At 35.0% G+C, this 17143-nt stretch overlaps 1 protein-coding gene across 1 annotated transcript; it reads right to left on the bottom strand.

Annotated features, from left to right (window-relative positions):
* Positions 1-11073: 11073 nt before the first annotated feature.
* MSTN (myostatin) lies at positions 11074-16470 on the bottom strand. Its single transcript, XM_022568276.2, has 3 exons — positions 15920-16470; positions 13700-14073; positions 11074-11653 (listed from the first exon to the last, which is right to left on the bottom strand). The coding sequence occupies exons 1-3, from the start codon at positions 16290-16292 to the stop codon at positions 11273-11275; spliced, it is 1128 nt and encodes a 375-aa protein (XP_022423984.1). The 5' UTR covers positions 16293-16470; the 3' UTR covers positions 11074-11272.
* Between the last annotated feature and the right edge of the window lie 673 nt (positions 16471-17143).

Here is a 17143-nt window from a genome sequence, read left to right as displayed (position 1 = left end):
CATCTGACATTGAAAGGGAGAGACCTTGGCACAAAAAATTGTAAATACCTTATTTAAAGTGGGTTTTTTACTCTGGCTCTTGTCTTCCGTGTTCTCAGGACCTGTGGGTAGACAGACAAAGCTTGATGATTTCAGAGCAGGTACAGGCCAAGAAACCATGGCATTGAGTGTGCTGAGTCTAGGCAAATGCTATTTATATACACATCCAAATTTGAAGAAAAAATGTATTTCATTAGGTTTCAAACACTGTAATAGATATAAAGCAAAAATAAAAACCCGTTGCAAAGTTCAAAAACAAATGAGTTTAAAAAAAAAGGCACTTCTAACCATGTTGCTCCCTATGTAAAATGTTTCACTAGCTCTCATCACTGACAATATCAAGTACAAACTCCAAAGAAAGACATACAAGGCATGTCCTGGTTCAGTCTATTCAGTCTTCCCCTAGAGCCTCATTGCTTGTCACTCACCGCCCAAGGCCCTATCCCTCCAGCCATTCTGAAATACTCACAGGACCTGGAAGGCATCATGCTCTTTCATGCCTGCATTCATGTGTATGTGTGTTGGAGGGGGGGGCCTTGCTTTGGAATGCCCTTCTTCCTTTTTCTTTCTCACTTATCTTATTCTCCTTACTCATCCATCAAACTTTTATTCATTATTAAAGACATTGCTAATGTCACCTTCTCCTTTAAGTCTTCGGTGAACTCCCAGTGTGGCTGAGATGACTTTCCTCTTCTCTCCCACAGCACCCTGTGTAAACCATTTGTCACATTTTAGTAAAGTTGACTGTGTGCTTTTCTGCTCTCACTAGACTGTGAGTTCCTCGAAAAAGAAGCATGATTTATTCCTCTCCTCTCCTCTCTCTACAGTTCCTACAGTAGTATTTAGGACTCAGTGAATGGGTAAAATCTGATAGGATATCACACAACTATGAACAGAATTACTATGTTATTTCAGAGGAAAAGTACCAGAGACATTCTGAATAATTTTCTTGCCCTCCTCTTCAGATGACAGTGGAGGGAAAAATATTGCTCCTTCAGGAGGCTGAATGATATATTGGGTGGCGTGACCGAGAAGTCTTTGTGACTGGGGGAGGAGGGATGTATACTTTTTCCCTGGAGAGTAGGGCTCTTAGCTTCAGGAGAGGTGAGGGACACTGTCCTGGATAGACTTGGTTGTTGTGGGCTAAATGTCCCACACCTAAAATGAAGCAGGAATTAAAATATGACAATACCGGACTCTTAAAAATTTTGATGGAATAAATGCGTGAATATGAATATGCATGAATACATCTGGTCATTTTTGACTGGACAGAAAACCTGTTATCATCAATCATGCTACTGTTTTCATATTCATCTGTACTGATTGTAGTTAGATTTCAAGAGGATGACTGATTTGACCCGAGGCATCCTCTATTATTGCTAAATTCTATAAAAATAACTTTTTGCCTCTAAGGATCCATGTGGTCAGGGTAAGTGGCCAGTTAGCACCATTCCACATTTCAAATCACTAGGGGAAAGATAGTATTATAAATGGTGACAAATGGATAGTCATCTGAAGAAAAATAAATTGGATTCCTACATCACACTATGATGAAATAAGAGTTGAGATGGATTAAAGAATTCAAAAGTAAATAACAAGCCATAAATGTATTAGAAGAAATTATAAGATACATTAAAAATATAAACGCATAGTGTGAAAAGCTCTAAGTTTGGCAAAAGAAATGGAAGCCAGGGAATTCCCCTGGCTGTCCAGTGGTTAAGACTCAGCACTTTCACTGCCGTGGCCCAGGTTCAATCCATGGTCTGGAAACTAAGAACCTGCAAGCCACGTGGCACGGCCAAAAAGAAGAAAAAGAAAAAAATTGGAAACCATAAAAAAAGACTAAAATATGTAACATCATACAAACATTTTAAATTCTGCATTAAAAAACAAGAAACCACAAAGTCAAAAGACAGATGAAAATCTGGGAAGAAATAGTTGTAGCTAATTTTTTATATTTTTTTTTGGCTGGGCCCTGGGGCTTGTGAACGCTTAGTTCCCCGACCACAGATTGAACACGGCCCCGGCAGTGAAAGTGCTGAGTCCTAAGCACTGGACCACCAGGGAATTCCCCAATAGTAGCTGATTTCCTAAGAACATATATATATAGGTTTTGTTTTAATATTAACAACGTAATAGAAAAAATAAGCAAAGGATAAAAGCAAATAGTTAACAGAAAAGGAAATACAGATAATCCTTAAATATAAAAAGATTAATAACCTCACTCAAAATAAGAAAAATGCAGTGAAAATCATGATCATTTTTTACCTATCATACTAGAACTAAGAATGATGAGGGTGTGCGGAAATAGGTAACTTCATACATTGTTAATAGAAATATAAATTGGTACAACCTCTACAGGGTACAAATTGGCAATATCAGAATTAAAGATAATCATATATACCTGATACATGTATGTACACATATGCTATACACATGTTTATTTGGAATACTTTCAGCTGTAAATAATAGAAACCCCAATTCAAATATGGATTAAAACAGTAGAAAAATCCATTATCTCATATAAGTCCAGATGTAAGGCAGCTCTAGGTAAAGTAAGATCAGTAGCTCAATAATATCAGTGAAGACTTAGATTCTTTCTCCCTCTCTCTTTCATCCTCCTGGTGTTTACTGGGCCCTCAGGTTGACTTTAAATTTTAATATGCTATTGTTACCTATCATAATCAATGTAACCATTCCTTATTGTTGGATACATTATTTCCAATATTAAAAAATAGTAAATAACATTGTGATTTTACATAAACATTTGCATCTTTGTTTTCTTTGCATAAAATTTTAGAAGTAAAATTACTGTATAGAACCTTTTAAGGATCTTGTTAAATATTGGAAGGCAACTGGTCAGGGCCTTTCTATAGGCAATATTATTTAGAGTGTTCATTGCTGATCACCTTACTAATAACAATAGATATTAACATAAAAATTTAGTACATTTGTAGGTGAAAGGATAGTATGTAATTTTAATTTACATTTTTATTATTAGAATGAACACTGTGATTTATTAAAAGGTTACATTTTTCCGGGAGGTACTTTTCAGATCAGAATCAGGAAAAAAATGATAGTAGTATTTAACAAAATTTTAAGTTCAAAGGTCTAGGGTTCAGGTATGAAATATAAAGTGTTAGTAAATAGATCCAGATAGCCAGAACCTATTCCTGTATCTTCTCACATAAAGATCTCATGAGCTTATGATAGGAGTGAATTTGATGGGAAGAGAGAAGTTTTAGACAGTGATCTTTTTTGATGCCCTACTTCATAGGCTGAGCTGGACGTAAAGAAGAGAGACACATTACACTCCTCCTCTGAGTTTGGAGACTTGAGGGTAAGGGGATATCATTCATCATTTTCTGGGTGAGATCCATGGACATGACAAGCATTATTAGAGCAGTTCCCATTGACATGACAGTGCCTCTGTAAAGCAGAAATGGTGATACAGCACAAATGGGCTTGAGGTAAAAGCTGATGTCAGCTCTACAACAAGTAGAAAATTACATTTTTTCACACCTGAACTAATAGCTGAAAAACTGTACTTCTACATTTTGGGGGTTTTTTTTGGCTATTTTATTCTATTTTATCTTTTTAAAATTGAAGTATAGTTGATTTACAATATTGTTACTTTCAGGTGTACAGCACAGTGATTCAGTTTATATATATATTCTTTTATATATATATATACACTTATATATATATTCCTATATATATATTATTTTTCAGACTCTTTTCCCTTATATTTTACAAAATATTGAGTATAGTTTCCCATACTATATAGTATGTCCCTTTTTAGTTTTATTTATTTACTTACTTATTTGCTTAGCAAGGAGAGTAGGTCCCTTTTTAATTTTTACTTTTTTAATTGAAGTAAAGTTGATTTACAATGTTGTGTTAGTTCTACATTTGTATGTGTATTTCTCCCATCATGTATGCACCTGTCTTAGTCACTTAATTACAATCATCTCTGAACCTCAACTTCATCATTCTAAAAATGGAGATATTAATATCTATGTAATGCGCTTTTCCCTTGTAAGTAAATGCTCATGCTTCTTGTCCAAGGTCCAACAGGCAGTTTATTTCTTGCCAGCCTGAACAGGATATATGAGGCCCAAGGACACTAACCAGGTAATGTACCTGGTTAACAGATACATTGTGTCAACACAATACGTGTTGTACCAACAGATATAAACCCAAATTCCAGCCTTTGGCACAAATTCTGAAATGACACTTCTCTCTTTGGCCAATACCAGGATTCTTTGTTCAAACCTCTGGCAAAAGCAAGGTGGGGCTCACTATTCACAGTCTACCCACCTCTGTCAGCAAAGGAGAGAGCTCTGCTGGCACTGCAGCGCAGGGCTATTCACCCAGGAGAGTCCCAGTTGGTGCAAGGTATTTCAGTCATAGGGAAGCATCCTGGCCTATGAGTAGATGGGAACCTAGCTAGCTTCCCATCAGTCCTATGCAACTTCCTTGGAATTTTTTCTGACTCTGGAGCTGTAAGGAACTTAAATTCACTAACGCATAAGACATAGGTCCTGATAGATTTTAGACTTGCTGGGACAATTTTACTTGCTGCCAGGGAACATCTACAAGTGGGAAGCAGTACTGTCATTTGTTCTTTTTTGCTCTAGTTTCTATCCCATGGCACCTGGCCTGGTTCAGAGCCCAAGATGGCTAAGTTTCCTCAGTAGAATCCTTTACTTAGGGTGCAGGCAGCCACATAACTCATGCCATTTCTTGAGTTGCTGAGAAGTATGCAGCTTTTCAGGAAGATATTCTTGGAGCTCAAGCCAAGCAGTTGCCTCAATGACTGCCTGATTGTTTCCATTAAACAATTTGGGTTTTCTCCCACAGTCACTTTAGTGTGCTCAGTAAATTGGTGTTTTATGCTTGATTTTCACTTTCAGAATTCTATCTCAGCATTATGAGGATCTGATGTCATGATGTAGGCAAACGTTCCTGTATTGACATGTTTTGTTTTTGGCTAGTGGAGAGGTAATGCCAAAATTCTGAGTTCCATGGGAATAGAGCCAAGAGACGTTTGGCTTCTTAGTCAGAGTTAGTGTCCGTGGGAGCGGATCTGGGAAAGTCTTGTGGAGGATCCATGGCCAAAACCGCATAATCAGATTTTGTTCTGAATAGGGTCCTTCATAAGATGTTAGAAAAAAAAAAAAAAACGTAACATTATAGGAAGAAAATTTTCTTAATCAAATAATCTTGAATGGTTAGGAAGACAAATTAAAAATGTGAATTAGTAGGCTAATCTCTTCATATGTTTGGTTTAAAGCTTACCTTTAAGATTAATTGAATCAAGTTTATCTGTTGGCCCTTCTCAGGAGAACTCTCCAACAGATCTCATTAAGATCAGAATCTGGGAATATGTTTTAGATCTCTGTAAATTAATTCCAGTGAATAGTGTTTTGCCTATAGTGAGTATGCAGAACTAATAAAAGAAAATGTTATTAAAGTCAGTTTTTCAAGAAAGTAAATATATGTGTGTTTAATAATCACCTTTATTATAGAATAAAAATAATAGCATCATACTGTTAAAAAAACGTTTCTATCTTACAGTAATCTAAAATTATAATCAATGAAAACTTAATATGTATTTTTTTGCTTCATTGCCAAACTGTGTATTTCTGTATCAGGAATACTTAGTGTAATGTTAAACCATAGCTGAAGTGAACTAAACCATTGTAACAGAGGATTAGGGAGTTGTCTATCATTATTATTACACATACATTTTATGCTTGTTGGATAAATTAGGCAGCTTCATATGTCAAGTCTTACATTCAAGAACATCCTGTGTTCTTGACAGGATGTGGTATTCATTGAAGTTTTTGGTAGTAAACTAGTAAAATATATGTAAATAATCCCTCTATCTAGTGTTTTAAATTGTAACAAAGATAATCTTGCTATAAATGAATGCTATCTAATGAAAATGTATTAATTTTTCAAAGACTTCCTCTGCAAAATTCCACCTAGGCATGAATGAACTAAATTTAGTACCACTTCGCATTGCTCGACATCGTACTGAGGGATGACCAAAATTAGTATAGTTTAATTTGATATGTTTTGCAGTGTGTAAATTGGAACTGAATGACCATGCAAATGAAATTTCAACACTATACGTCATGTGCCAGGCAAGTCATGACTTGCTTATCACATTTTAGCCTATGGTTTAATTTCTTAGTTATATTACTGGATAGTATCCATGTGTCTTATTTTTTAAAGTGATCATTTGATATTTTAAATGGAATTTTTTTTATCATGCTACATTTTTAATGAGTAGTATTGGAATGAATGATCAAACAAGTGTAACTTATTTGATTTCTATTTCTATTTCTTTTTTTTTTTTGCCGTACGCAGCCCTCTCACCACTGTGGCCTCTCCCGTTGCGGAGCACAGGCTCCGGACGCGCAGGCTCAGCGGCCATGGGTCACGGGCCCAGCCGCTCCACAGCATGTGGAATCTTCCCGGACCGGGGCACAAACCCGTGTCCCCTGCATCGGCAGGCAGACTCTCAACCACTGCGCCACCAGGGAAGCTCACTATTTCTATCTCTTATATAATTAATGTACAAATATAAATGCTACATTTCTTTGGGCAATTTGATTAATTTAATTTAACCTCAGTTCCCTCTATGAAATGGGCATAATAATAATACTTCCAGCATTATGAAGATAAAATTACATGATTAATGTGAGGGGACTTTGAAAGTTATTAATTATTATTTCAATTTGTATTACTGTACACAGTAAAGTAGTGGTTTTAATCACATACTACCATAGATTTCCCATTAGAGTCTATTTGTCCAAGATAATCTCCAGGTTGATAAAAGATAGATGTGAACTGTTATAATCCTACGGACTTTTAGTTAGTGCCCAGTATTGACATTCCCCAGCTGACAAACCATGACTCAGAGCTTTTTTTTTGTTTTTAGCTCTCCTGCATTTTGTCTTTTGGAATCATTCTTCTCACTCTGACCCACCATCCACTCTACTCTAGCATTTCAGAACTCTTGTCTCAGTTTTTGAACCAATTCACTTTATGACTTTGGGCAACCCTCTCTTTAGACCTCAGTTCTGTCATGTGTAAATTAGATGATCTCTAAGGTCTATTCCATCTGTCACATCCTATGACATTGACCCACTTCTATCTGTTTGTACATTTCTCTGCTTTGCTAATCACCTGCTCTTCTTCCACCTTCTCATAATACCAACTCTAACCTCCCTTATTAAAATGCAGCCACACAACATTTGCAGAAACCAATGCTGAAAATATATAAGGGTATATTACAAATTATACATTAAAAAATATAGTTTCACTCTTTCATTAGGACTTGTTGAAGAATTGGTGTAACCAGAGCAATGAATCATTGTGTTGAACTGCTCTGAATTCAAATTCAGACCAGCCACTGAGGTACCTCCTATTGTCTCAGAGTTCTCTTCTGTAAACTGGGAACAGTAATGTCTCCTACACTGAGTGTGTCAGGAAAGTTCCTAGCACAAATCTGGTGCTCAGTAAATATTATCATGTCATACCCTCCTAATTCTGACATCCAGACATCAGAAGCCCTGATGATTTATGATTTTGGTTTTGACACATAAGAAGAATGTGAGTTCATAATTTGAAGTGCTTTTTATTCAGTTGTCTAGTTTAATCTATCACAGACTTGCCAGTTGATGATTGGATGATCTTTAAGAAACATAGAGGGTTTCCCGGGTGGCGCAGTGGCTGAGAGTCCGCCTGCCGATGCGGGGGACACGGGTTCGTGCCCTGGTCCGGGAGGATCCCACGTGCCGCGGACCTGCTGGGCCCGTGAGCCATGGCCGCTGGGCCTGCGCGTCCGGAGCCTGTGCTCCGCAACGGGAGAGGCTGCAGCGGTGAGAGGCCTGTGTACCGTAAAAAAAAAAAAAAAAAAGAAACATAGAATGTTTTGGTAATTAGCAAGTGTTTTAGCCATGTTAAGACATCCAGGCTGATTTGATACTTATTTTCCTTTTCAAACATTCAATTGGTTAAGTATTAAAACTAATTAATTGGGAAGCAGGCCCTTATAAGTATACTTTATTACTTCATAATTTTTATCTTAAGAAGGAAAATAAACTAGATTCTATGAATGAGCTCTAAGAAGACCCTGAGCTCCCTGAAATTATATGCAAAATTGTGAGTTTTCTTTTTCCTGGTGAGAGTGTCCCACAAGACCCAAAAGGGTCATTGACATTCTTAAATGAGTATATGGTGGTTTAAAGTGAAATAGATTTGTTTTCGTTTGGGGTATAGAATAACTGAGTTCTAATCTAGCTACTGTCAATGTCAAAATATTACCTTTTTATTTTAAGAAAATAAAGTTTTCTACAGAAGTGCGAAAACCAACTTGAATACAAAAGGAACCATAGAGTCTGAAAGGGTTTTTGTTTGTTTTTATTTTTTACTGTTTTTTTTTTAACTAACATAGGTTTGTGGGAAGTATGAGAAGTATTACAAAACATTCAGAATATTAAAACTGATACACTACAGTGAACTTTACATAATGTTTTCTGAAAATTTCAGGGATTAGTGTCATATATCACAAGTGGATATCCTTGGGGTGCTGAAAATGAAAGTGACATGCCCATAGGCAGAATAGCAGAGCGCTTTTGCCATTCCTAGGACCTAGGCAAAATAGAAAAAGAAATGCCTAGTTCTTGTCACAAAACAAATTGGTCCTGATGCTTTCTTTCATGGTCATATGGGTTTTGAAGTGGGCCACCAAATGGAGAGGTTAGTGATGTGATCCTGGGGCTCCATGGTAAGGGTGAATATAAAGGTTGGGGAGCCCTGAAACTGGGTCCTTGGAAACGGAGGGTGTTCCTTCCTCACAGTTCCCACTGTAGGGATCACGGTCCCCAGTTATTTGTGCTCCAGAGCCTAAGGTGTGTTAATGGGCCTGCTGATCCAGACTTTGAGGTCATGTATATTCATGGCCCTGGAAGAAGTATGTTCTGATATATGCAACTGAAAAGTGGCCTTACCCCGTCACCGCAGCTGGCTCCTCCCCCCACAGGGGCAACTCCCTTACAGCTCCAGCCTTGTCAGTGTTAAATATGTCAGTATCAGAATTAGAAAAAGTACTGCACTTCGTTTGTATGAGTGTAAATTGCTGTAATATATTTCATGGTTATAATAATTATAAATTATTTATTTAAGAACCATAACACTAAACAAAATTTTAATCGCCTCCCCCATTAGACATAGTCACTGCTTTAGACCTAAGCTATTAAATTGGCCAGGGATGGATTCTAGGCACTTTATAATTATTTTTCAATTCAGTTTGAAAATTTGTGCCCCCAAAACTCAGATAAATGTGCCAGTATCATTAAGTGCTAGGAAAAAAATGCAGTTTCCCTGTGTCCCTGTGGCTTCAGTAGAACTTGTAACTCTAGGACCATATACCCTTGCCAACTGCAATGCATTTGGAAATTGAACCTATGAAAACATATAAATAGTTTTCAGGTCAAGATAAAGAGAAATGAAACAGATGTAACTAGCCCTTGCTTTTGTATGTTTAAAGCAACTTGACCAGAACCAATTTAACAGGAATTTCACTCATGAGAAACTAGAGTAGCAGACCTAAAATTTCTAAACCAAACTTTAGTGCTAAATCATTAAACTTTTACAATAAAGTGAAAACCAAAAATCCAGAATTAATCATTATAACATAAAACTGTTGTGTCTCTCAAAAAACATGAAAACACTTTAATATAATTTATATTGTTTCTACACATTAGATGTAGGAAATAATTTTACTTAGTCATAAGTATAATGTATTTGATTAACAAAATCCTAATTTACAAAATAGAAGTAAATATATGTAGAAATATATTCATTATCAAATTATAAAATAAAATTAACAATTCTTAAGATATCATCAGTTTATTTTTCTGATTTCAGATAATAGAGTTAAATCATTTTGGTATGCTTAATAATATTTATAAGTATTAAAATAATGGAACGTTGAGATTTGAATACAATGATAGTAAACCACTGAAATTTCACTTTCACATTATACAGCCATCATGAATCCGTAAGTGAATGTTAATAATGTAAAAAAATATAAAATGATTGTAATATAACCATCTAACCATTAGCATATGGAGTTTTAAGACCACATTTAATCAGCTAATTTTCTCCGAAATATAAGCATTTGCTTTTCTGTCATACATGAAATGTCTCTGTGCCTTAATACTTAATTTGAAATGTGCTTACTGTAAAAATATACCAAAGTAAATAAAAAAGGAGACATTTATTTACAAAACGATATTGTATACATATTATATAAATGCAATTGTTTCAAAGTCTTTTTATACAATATTGATAGAATCAGTCATTTCCATTATTTCATCATAAAAACTGCAGTGTTGCAAAGGCAGGCTATAATTTTGAAATTTTGATAAAAATGAATACTTTTTGGCTGCCTTGTAAATGCAGTTTCTCCAAGTATGCTACAGAATTGAATCCAGACCTCTAGAAAAATGATTTTTCTTTCATTAAAGAAAATCCATTCCCCATTTGGAGGAGTATGAAAATGCACCTGAAGAAAGGAGAAACATTACTTTACTGAATGTATTTTATTTGATAAACCTGATAACATCAGCCATTCAGCCTATTGTATTAGCACCATTGGCATGAATTGTTAATGTACTGTATCAATCGGAATAGGAATGGGAACTTGCACATGGCGTACCATCCCTATTTTTGTGGAATCTTATCTTACCAAGTATGCTGTCATACAATATAAATTCAAGTGTTTAAGGATGATTCAAATAATGGTATATAACAATCCTGCATTTTACCAATACTACATATAGATTTTTCTGTAAATATTAAATGAAACTGTAAAGAAATAGACTTTAAAGCATACTCCTTTAATTCACCAGAACACAAGGAGAATTGCTTTCATTTACCTGCATATGTTGTGATATATATGAACATAAATGGAATTTGATCTCCAAGTTAAAAAACTCCGGAAATCATAAAACTTTTTATTGTATGATTTGTTTTGATGGTTAAATGCCAACCGTTGCATATATTCTCTCTTTTAGTTCATATACTGTAGCTTGTGCGTAAGTGACTGTAGCATGCTCTAGGCTTACAGCCTGTGGTACATAATTTCACAGTTTCAAAATTGTTGAGGGGAAGACCTTCCACTTTTTAGGAAGTTATGAAACAAGTATAAATCTCATGAGCACCCACAGCGATCTACTACCATGGCTGGAATTTTCCCATATATTATTTGTTCTTTGCCATTAAAATATAGCATATTAATTGGAGACATCTTTGTGGGAGTACAACAGGGGCCTGCTGAACCTCTGGGGTTTGCTTGGTGCACAAGATGGGTATGAGGATATTTTTGTAAAAATACAAATTCACACTCTCCAGAGCAGTAATTGGCCTTATATCTTTTAGGTGCAATAATCCAATCCCATCCAAAAGCTTCAAAATCCACAGTTAGAGGGTAACGACAGCATCGAGATTCTGTGGAGTGCTCATCACAGTCGAGTCCAAAATCTCTCCTGGATCTTTTTGGTGTGTCTGTTACCTTGACTTCTAAAAAGGGATTCTGTATGAAAAGGAAAGAAGAGTTAGTAATAGATCCTGAAACACCTTCCTACCTCAAGCAGTCGTTGTTGAAGAAAGAAACTAATCATTTTGCTTCTGCCACATTTGTTTTTATGTTTTAATGTTGCCACAGCATTAAGGAATTTTAATTTATACTAGGCTTGATACTTCCCTTATGGCTCAAAAGACTATAGCAGCAATACAGATTCCCCTGTGGTCAAATCTTTGTCCTGCTTATTCTTGTTTTCCCCAGTTTGAGTATCTGAATGCCTGGCACATAATAGATGCTCTGAAAATATTGATGGCAAGAAAGGGAGAGATGGAGCAGAAGAGAGAGGGATGAGGGAAGAAAGGAGGAAGGGGAAAAGCTAGCTTCTCTCTTCCTGCTTGTTGGTTAAATATGGTGGCTAAATATGTCTGATGACTCCTGGAGGGATAGGTATACTCATCCATCCTCCATTCACTAGATCTTATTCAGGGATCCTTGGATATTAACGCCAAACCAAAATAGTTACCACCCAGCACTGTACAGATTGTAATGGGAAAAAGGAAGGTAGGGTGATGAAGGTAGTGGTAGGTATATTGGGTTGGAACAACCAACTCCAAGAGAGGGAGGGACAGATTCAGAAGAAGATACGATAATATTTCCTTTATTCTTTCACTGAAAAATGTTGCTGTTCAGATATTTAAACAATAATTTGCTAATCCTTCCCCCACCCCAATCTTTTCATGCATTTCAGACATTTTTCCTTTTATATGGAAAAGTCTGAGGAATACATCGTATTAACCATCTGTTTAATAATAAATAAAACCTCTGTCACATCACCAACTTTGATCATTAAAATGCTGTCTATAAAAAAGAACACATTCCTAAATAATTAATAGTAGTTTTTATCCTGTATCAAAATCAAAATAGACCTGGTAATTATTGGTATTTAAGATTATAAAAAATAATAACATCATTTTGGGAGTCAGTAACATTTTATGTACCATATTTAAAGAAAAATAGATCACTTGGAAAATTGTATAATCTCTTAAAGAATATGTTTTCATTTAAAGTAATGCTTACTAATTATATATTCTTTACAAACAAGACCATTTAAAAACTGAAAAGCTAACACATTGCTTACAAGTATAAGCTTTTGTTGTAAATTATATCAATAAATGGAAGTAAAAGATATGGTCACATTAAATAAGTTTTTGAAAACAGAAGTAAACACAAGCATAGATAAGCCAGAAGAGTGAGTAACTCTAAATTTATACTAGGTTTTAAATGGTTTTTATTAATTTTTATAATATATAAGGCATTGTCTTCTGTTTGACCTGATATTAAATTAGTTGGCATTACCTAAATAAACTCTTGCAGAAGAATAGTAAGACAGTTCAGAAATAAGCTTGTTGGTACAGGTTAACTACCCCGAAATTTTAAATTTTATTAGGGGTAATTCACAGAGTAATCCACATATACATCAGTGCATTAACAGCCTAGAAAATAAGGAACATTTATCTTGAGGGATCTTAAATATATGTAATAGCATATAAGTCTAAACATATTGTATTTAGTTAGTTGCTATAATTAAAAGCATTTTATTTCAATTATAATTTTTAGAGTTTATTTTTTTCCACTTTATTAAGCCAAAAAAAATGTTAACACCTTTGGCACTCTTCTAGGGAAAAAAATGTTTTTTTGGGTATGTCCTAGAATCCACTATGAAGACTTCATGTTTTTATTTATATAATCATATAGCACATCAATGAAAAGCACTTTATATTTCATTCCCAATTCAAAAGAATTCCTTAAGAAGTTAGGGACTATGGTGTAACTTTTTTCTTTAAGTCCTCATGCAAACTAAAAGTATCAAGAGAGTGTTTCATAGGATATGAAATTGGACACCTACTTTTATTGGGTACAGGGCTACCATCGGGGTAAGATACCTTTGTCCGGCTTATGAGCATAGGAAATTGGTAGTTGTTTTCCACTACTATTCATTCACATTATGAATAAAAACATAAGGTTTTTAGAATGTTATTTTCAGTAATCACTTACCAGCCCATCTTCTCCTGGTCCTGGGAAGGTTACAGCAAGATCATGGCCATTCTCATCTAAAGCTTTGATTTCAATGCCTAAGTTGGATTCAGGTTGTTTGAGCCAATTTTGCAACACTGTCTTCACATCAATGCTCTGCCAAATACCAGTGCCTGGGTTCATGTCAAGTTTCAGAGATCGGATTCCAGTATACCTTGTACCGTCTTTCATGGGTTTGATGAGTCTCAGGATTTGCACAAACACTGTTGTAGGAGTCTTGACTGGCCTCAGATATATCCACAGTTGGGCCTTTACTACTTTATTGTATTGTATTTTAGAGCTAAATTTAAAGAAGCAACATTTGGGTTTTCCTTCCACTTGCATTAGAAGATCAGCTATAAATGAATAAGAAAAAAAAAGAGTTACTGAAATCATTTTTCATGACAGATGCATAAACTCCTCCATATTAATCAATGAGCATGTTTATTGGAATAATGTGTGCACATTTAGTCTTTTAAAATGAAAAAAAAATATGTAGAATTTCATTCATAACTCAGAAAACTATCAAATAAAATAATTACTATAGCTTTTCAGATTTTCTTAGATGTATGTTTTTTCAGCTGTTTAGGAGGAACCTACTTCCTCTCCAGAGAACTGTGGACTAAGGAAAATTCTATTAAGGAATGAAAAGTGGATGAAATTTTAAGATGATGATGATTAGAGAGAACAAGAGAAACTGTGGAGGAACATCCACTTAGAATTCTCTGGGAATCTGAGTAGTTACACTTACTGAGCAGCTGTACCAATCAGTCTGGAAGAAGGAACCCTTCCCCCAGGCCTGAATTACCTGGGGACAAGACACTGAGCAACTGAGCCTCAGGAATTAGTAGAAAATATAGTACATCTGTTATGTTTGGGTGCTGGGATAGCCTTTTAAAGGAACAAAACTAGCAGGTAAGTAGCACCAAAATCTAAATGTTGCATTCAGGCTATCTCAAAACTTAGAAAACACTGCCTTTAGGGCCAGGCTGTCATTGTAAGCAGAAGCACTTAGAAATTTCTTTCCTTTTGGTTTTCCAAGATTGTTTATAAATAAGGCAAATCTACTCCAGGATTATCTGATAGCACAGTCTTAAAGGAAAATTATTCGTTGCATTATAACCTAATTACTTAATAAGAAAAACAGTATTTTGAAACTGTTTTGAGTCCAGTTTAAAGTGGGTAAACCACTCTATAAAGCAAGATCACAGACATATGGCACAAAACTCTTTCTTGTCATGCCTTCTCTGTTAAGGTGCCTGTCCCGCTTTCCTTGAGTATAGTTTTGAACTGCCTGCAACAGGAATGGTATAACGTATATTATCTTCCAGAAGCAATGTAGATACTACAGGTAATAGTCCTCCCTCCTATGAAGAGTAAAATAATACTTTAGGAGGTTATTAAGCATGTGCCTGCCTGGAAATATGCAGATCGGGTACTTTCAACAATAGTACCACGGTCAAGGTATAAGTGGGACTTTGTGAGCCATAGCCTACTCAATTAAAATGTTTATTTCTTAGCATTTTCTTATAATTAGCTCATGATTATTATTATGCTATGTTTACTTCATCATTGCTCTTAGTAATACATTAAATTTATAAAAAATATTTTTTCATATTTTCCAGTGTTGTAATAGCTTTCAAAATTAGATAACTCTAATTTGTGAAGAACATAAAAACACTGTGAGAAATAGTTTTGAATAACAGAAGTCATTCTAGGTGTTCAGCAAATGCCCACATAGGCTTCAACATCTACAAATTTCTTTCCGGTTCTCTTTATTATGAAAAAACCTGTTATTATAAATGCATATTTCAGACAACCAAATGCAGTTATGAAATTTCATGTAGTTAAAAAATTTCAAGTTTTTCACATTGCTTGTAGTATCTCCCAATCCTTACCTTGGTGGTATTAAGCTGTGAAAGCATAAGCATGTTATAGTTGTCACATTAAACTGTATAACATTAATGCTATGCAAGCATTTTATTTTTAGCCTTTTAGCTCTCTAAGGAAACAAAGTATGCAGCAGCTTTCAGTCTCATTAGTATATTTCTCATGAAATCTTGAAAAAAAAGAAACTCTTTTCCCTCCTACTTAAATACAAGCCAACAGCTTGTTAAAAGAGCCTGAAAATAGATCGGTTTCTCATAAACACTAGAACAACAGTCAGCAGAACTGTTGCTCTACACTAATAGGACTACTCACACTCTGTGGGCATGGTAATGACCGTTTCCGTCGTAGCGTGGTAATCATCATCTTCCAAGGAGCCGTCACTGCTGTCATCTCTCTGGACATCGTACTGATCAATCAGTTCCCGGAGTGGAGGAGCTTTGGGCAAAAGTTGTCTTATAGCGTCTTTGCTGATGTTAGGAGCTGTTTCCAGGCGAAGTTTACTGAGGATTTGGATTTTTATGGCTTCTAGTCTTGAGGATTTAGTGTTTTGCCTCCACATACATGCATTACACAGCCCCTCTTTTTCCACATTTTCCTTTTGCTCGCTGTTCTCATTCAGATCCACTGGACCAGCAACAATCAGCATAAATAGGTAAATACAAACATAGATTTGCAGTTTTTGCATGATTTTAAAATCAATACAATCTTTTCCCTTGTTCTTATTTCTTCCTTTTACTTTTCTTTTGCTTTTGAGTAATGCCAAGCAAAATGTTAATGCCTGCACAGTCTGAGAGACAACTTGCCACACCAGTGAATCTTTTATACTGTATTCCAAGTGGCTTTTTATATTCCAACTTTGATGAGACAAGTGTCGTCAGGATCTATGATTGGTTCTTGCTCCACAATGAATCTCGCTGTCAGAGGTTAAAACCCTGTCTGTCACAAGTCACCAAACAGTATTTTGTTACAGTCAAGGGTGAGCTGATTCATTTGACTACTTCATAAAAGAAAGAAATCTACAAATAATGAAAGATATATGTGACATTTGAAAAATTAAAATCTATTTTAACAATAATATAAACTACACTTAGATCTTGTTCATCTTTATGTGAAACTTTAAAATTATAATTTAAATAAGTAAATCTTAATTTACACTTCATACTTTAAAAGTTGAAATGTCTTTTCCTCAAAAAATAAAATGATTTTATATTATTTAGGCAAGGATTTGAAGTAAAAGGATTTTTATTTGTTGTAGTAAATTATTTTTAGTACTGTGTAATTAGGGAAATACAGATTTAAATTTTAAATTTAAAATAGTGATACTAGTAAAAGATTTTTGGCTATAATTTGAGAAACTTGTTTTCCTGAATAAATTCTTAACACATAATGAAAATCATACTTACTTTAATATTAAACTGCTCATGAAATTATTTTTAAATAATTTAATATCTTTTATTCATATGAAAATTGTGTTCAGTTTTTGACTGATTACTATTATTTCCTATCCCAAAGTTGCAGATTAATATTGCTCTGAGG

The sequence above is a fragment of the Delphinapterus leucas genome, chromosome 8 (assembly GCF_059928025.1).
Source record: "Delphinapterus leucas isolate spDelLeu-1000000601 "Yukka" chromosome 8, BTC_Dleu_Yukka2, whole genome shotgun sequence".
Lineage (NCBI taxonomy): Eukaryota > Metazoa > Chordata > Mammalia > Artiodactyla > Monodontidae > Delphinapterus > Delphinapterus leucas.
Note: the sequence above shows the minus strand (reverse complement) of the source record. Positions and strands in the feature narration are given on the sequence as shown.

Excerpts from the sequence above, each read along its gene's own strand:
- MSTN (XM_022568276.2), bottom strand. The coding sequence starts at position 16,292 with ATGCAAAAACTGCAAATCTATGTTTGTATTTACCTATTTATGCTGATT. Across the intron at positions 14,074-15,919 it reads CATTACCATGCCCACAGAGT|CTGATCTTCTAATGCAAGTG; the intron begins GTGAGTAGTCCT and ends ATTCATTTATAG. Across the intron at positions 11,654-13,699 it reads GACCAGGAGAAGATGGGCTG|AATCCCTTTTTAGAAGTCAA; the intron begins GTAAGTGATTAC and ends CTTTTCATACAG.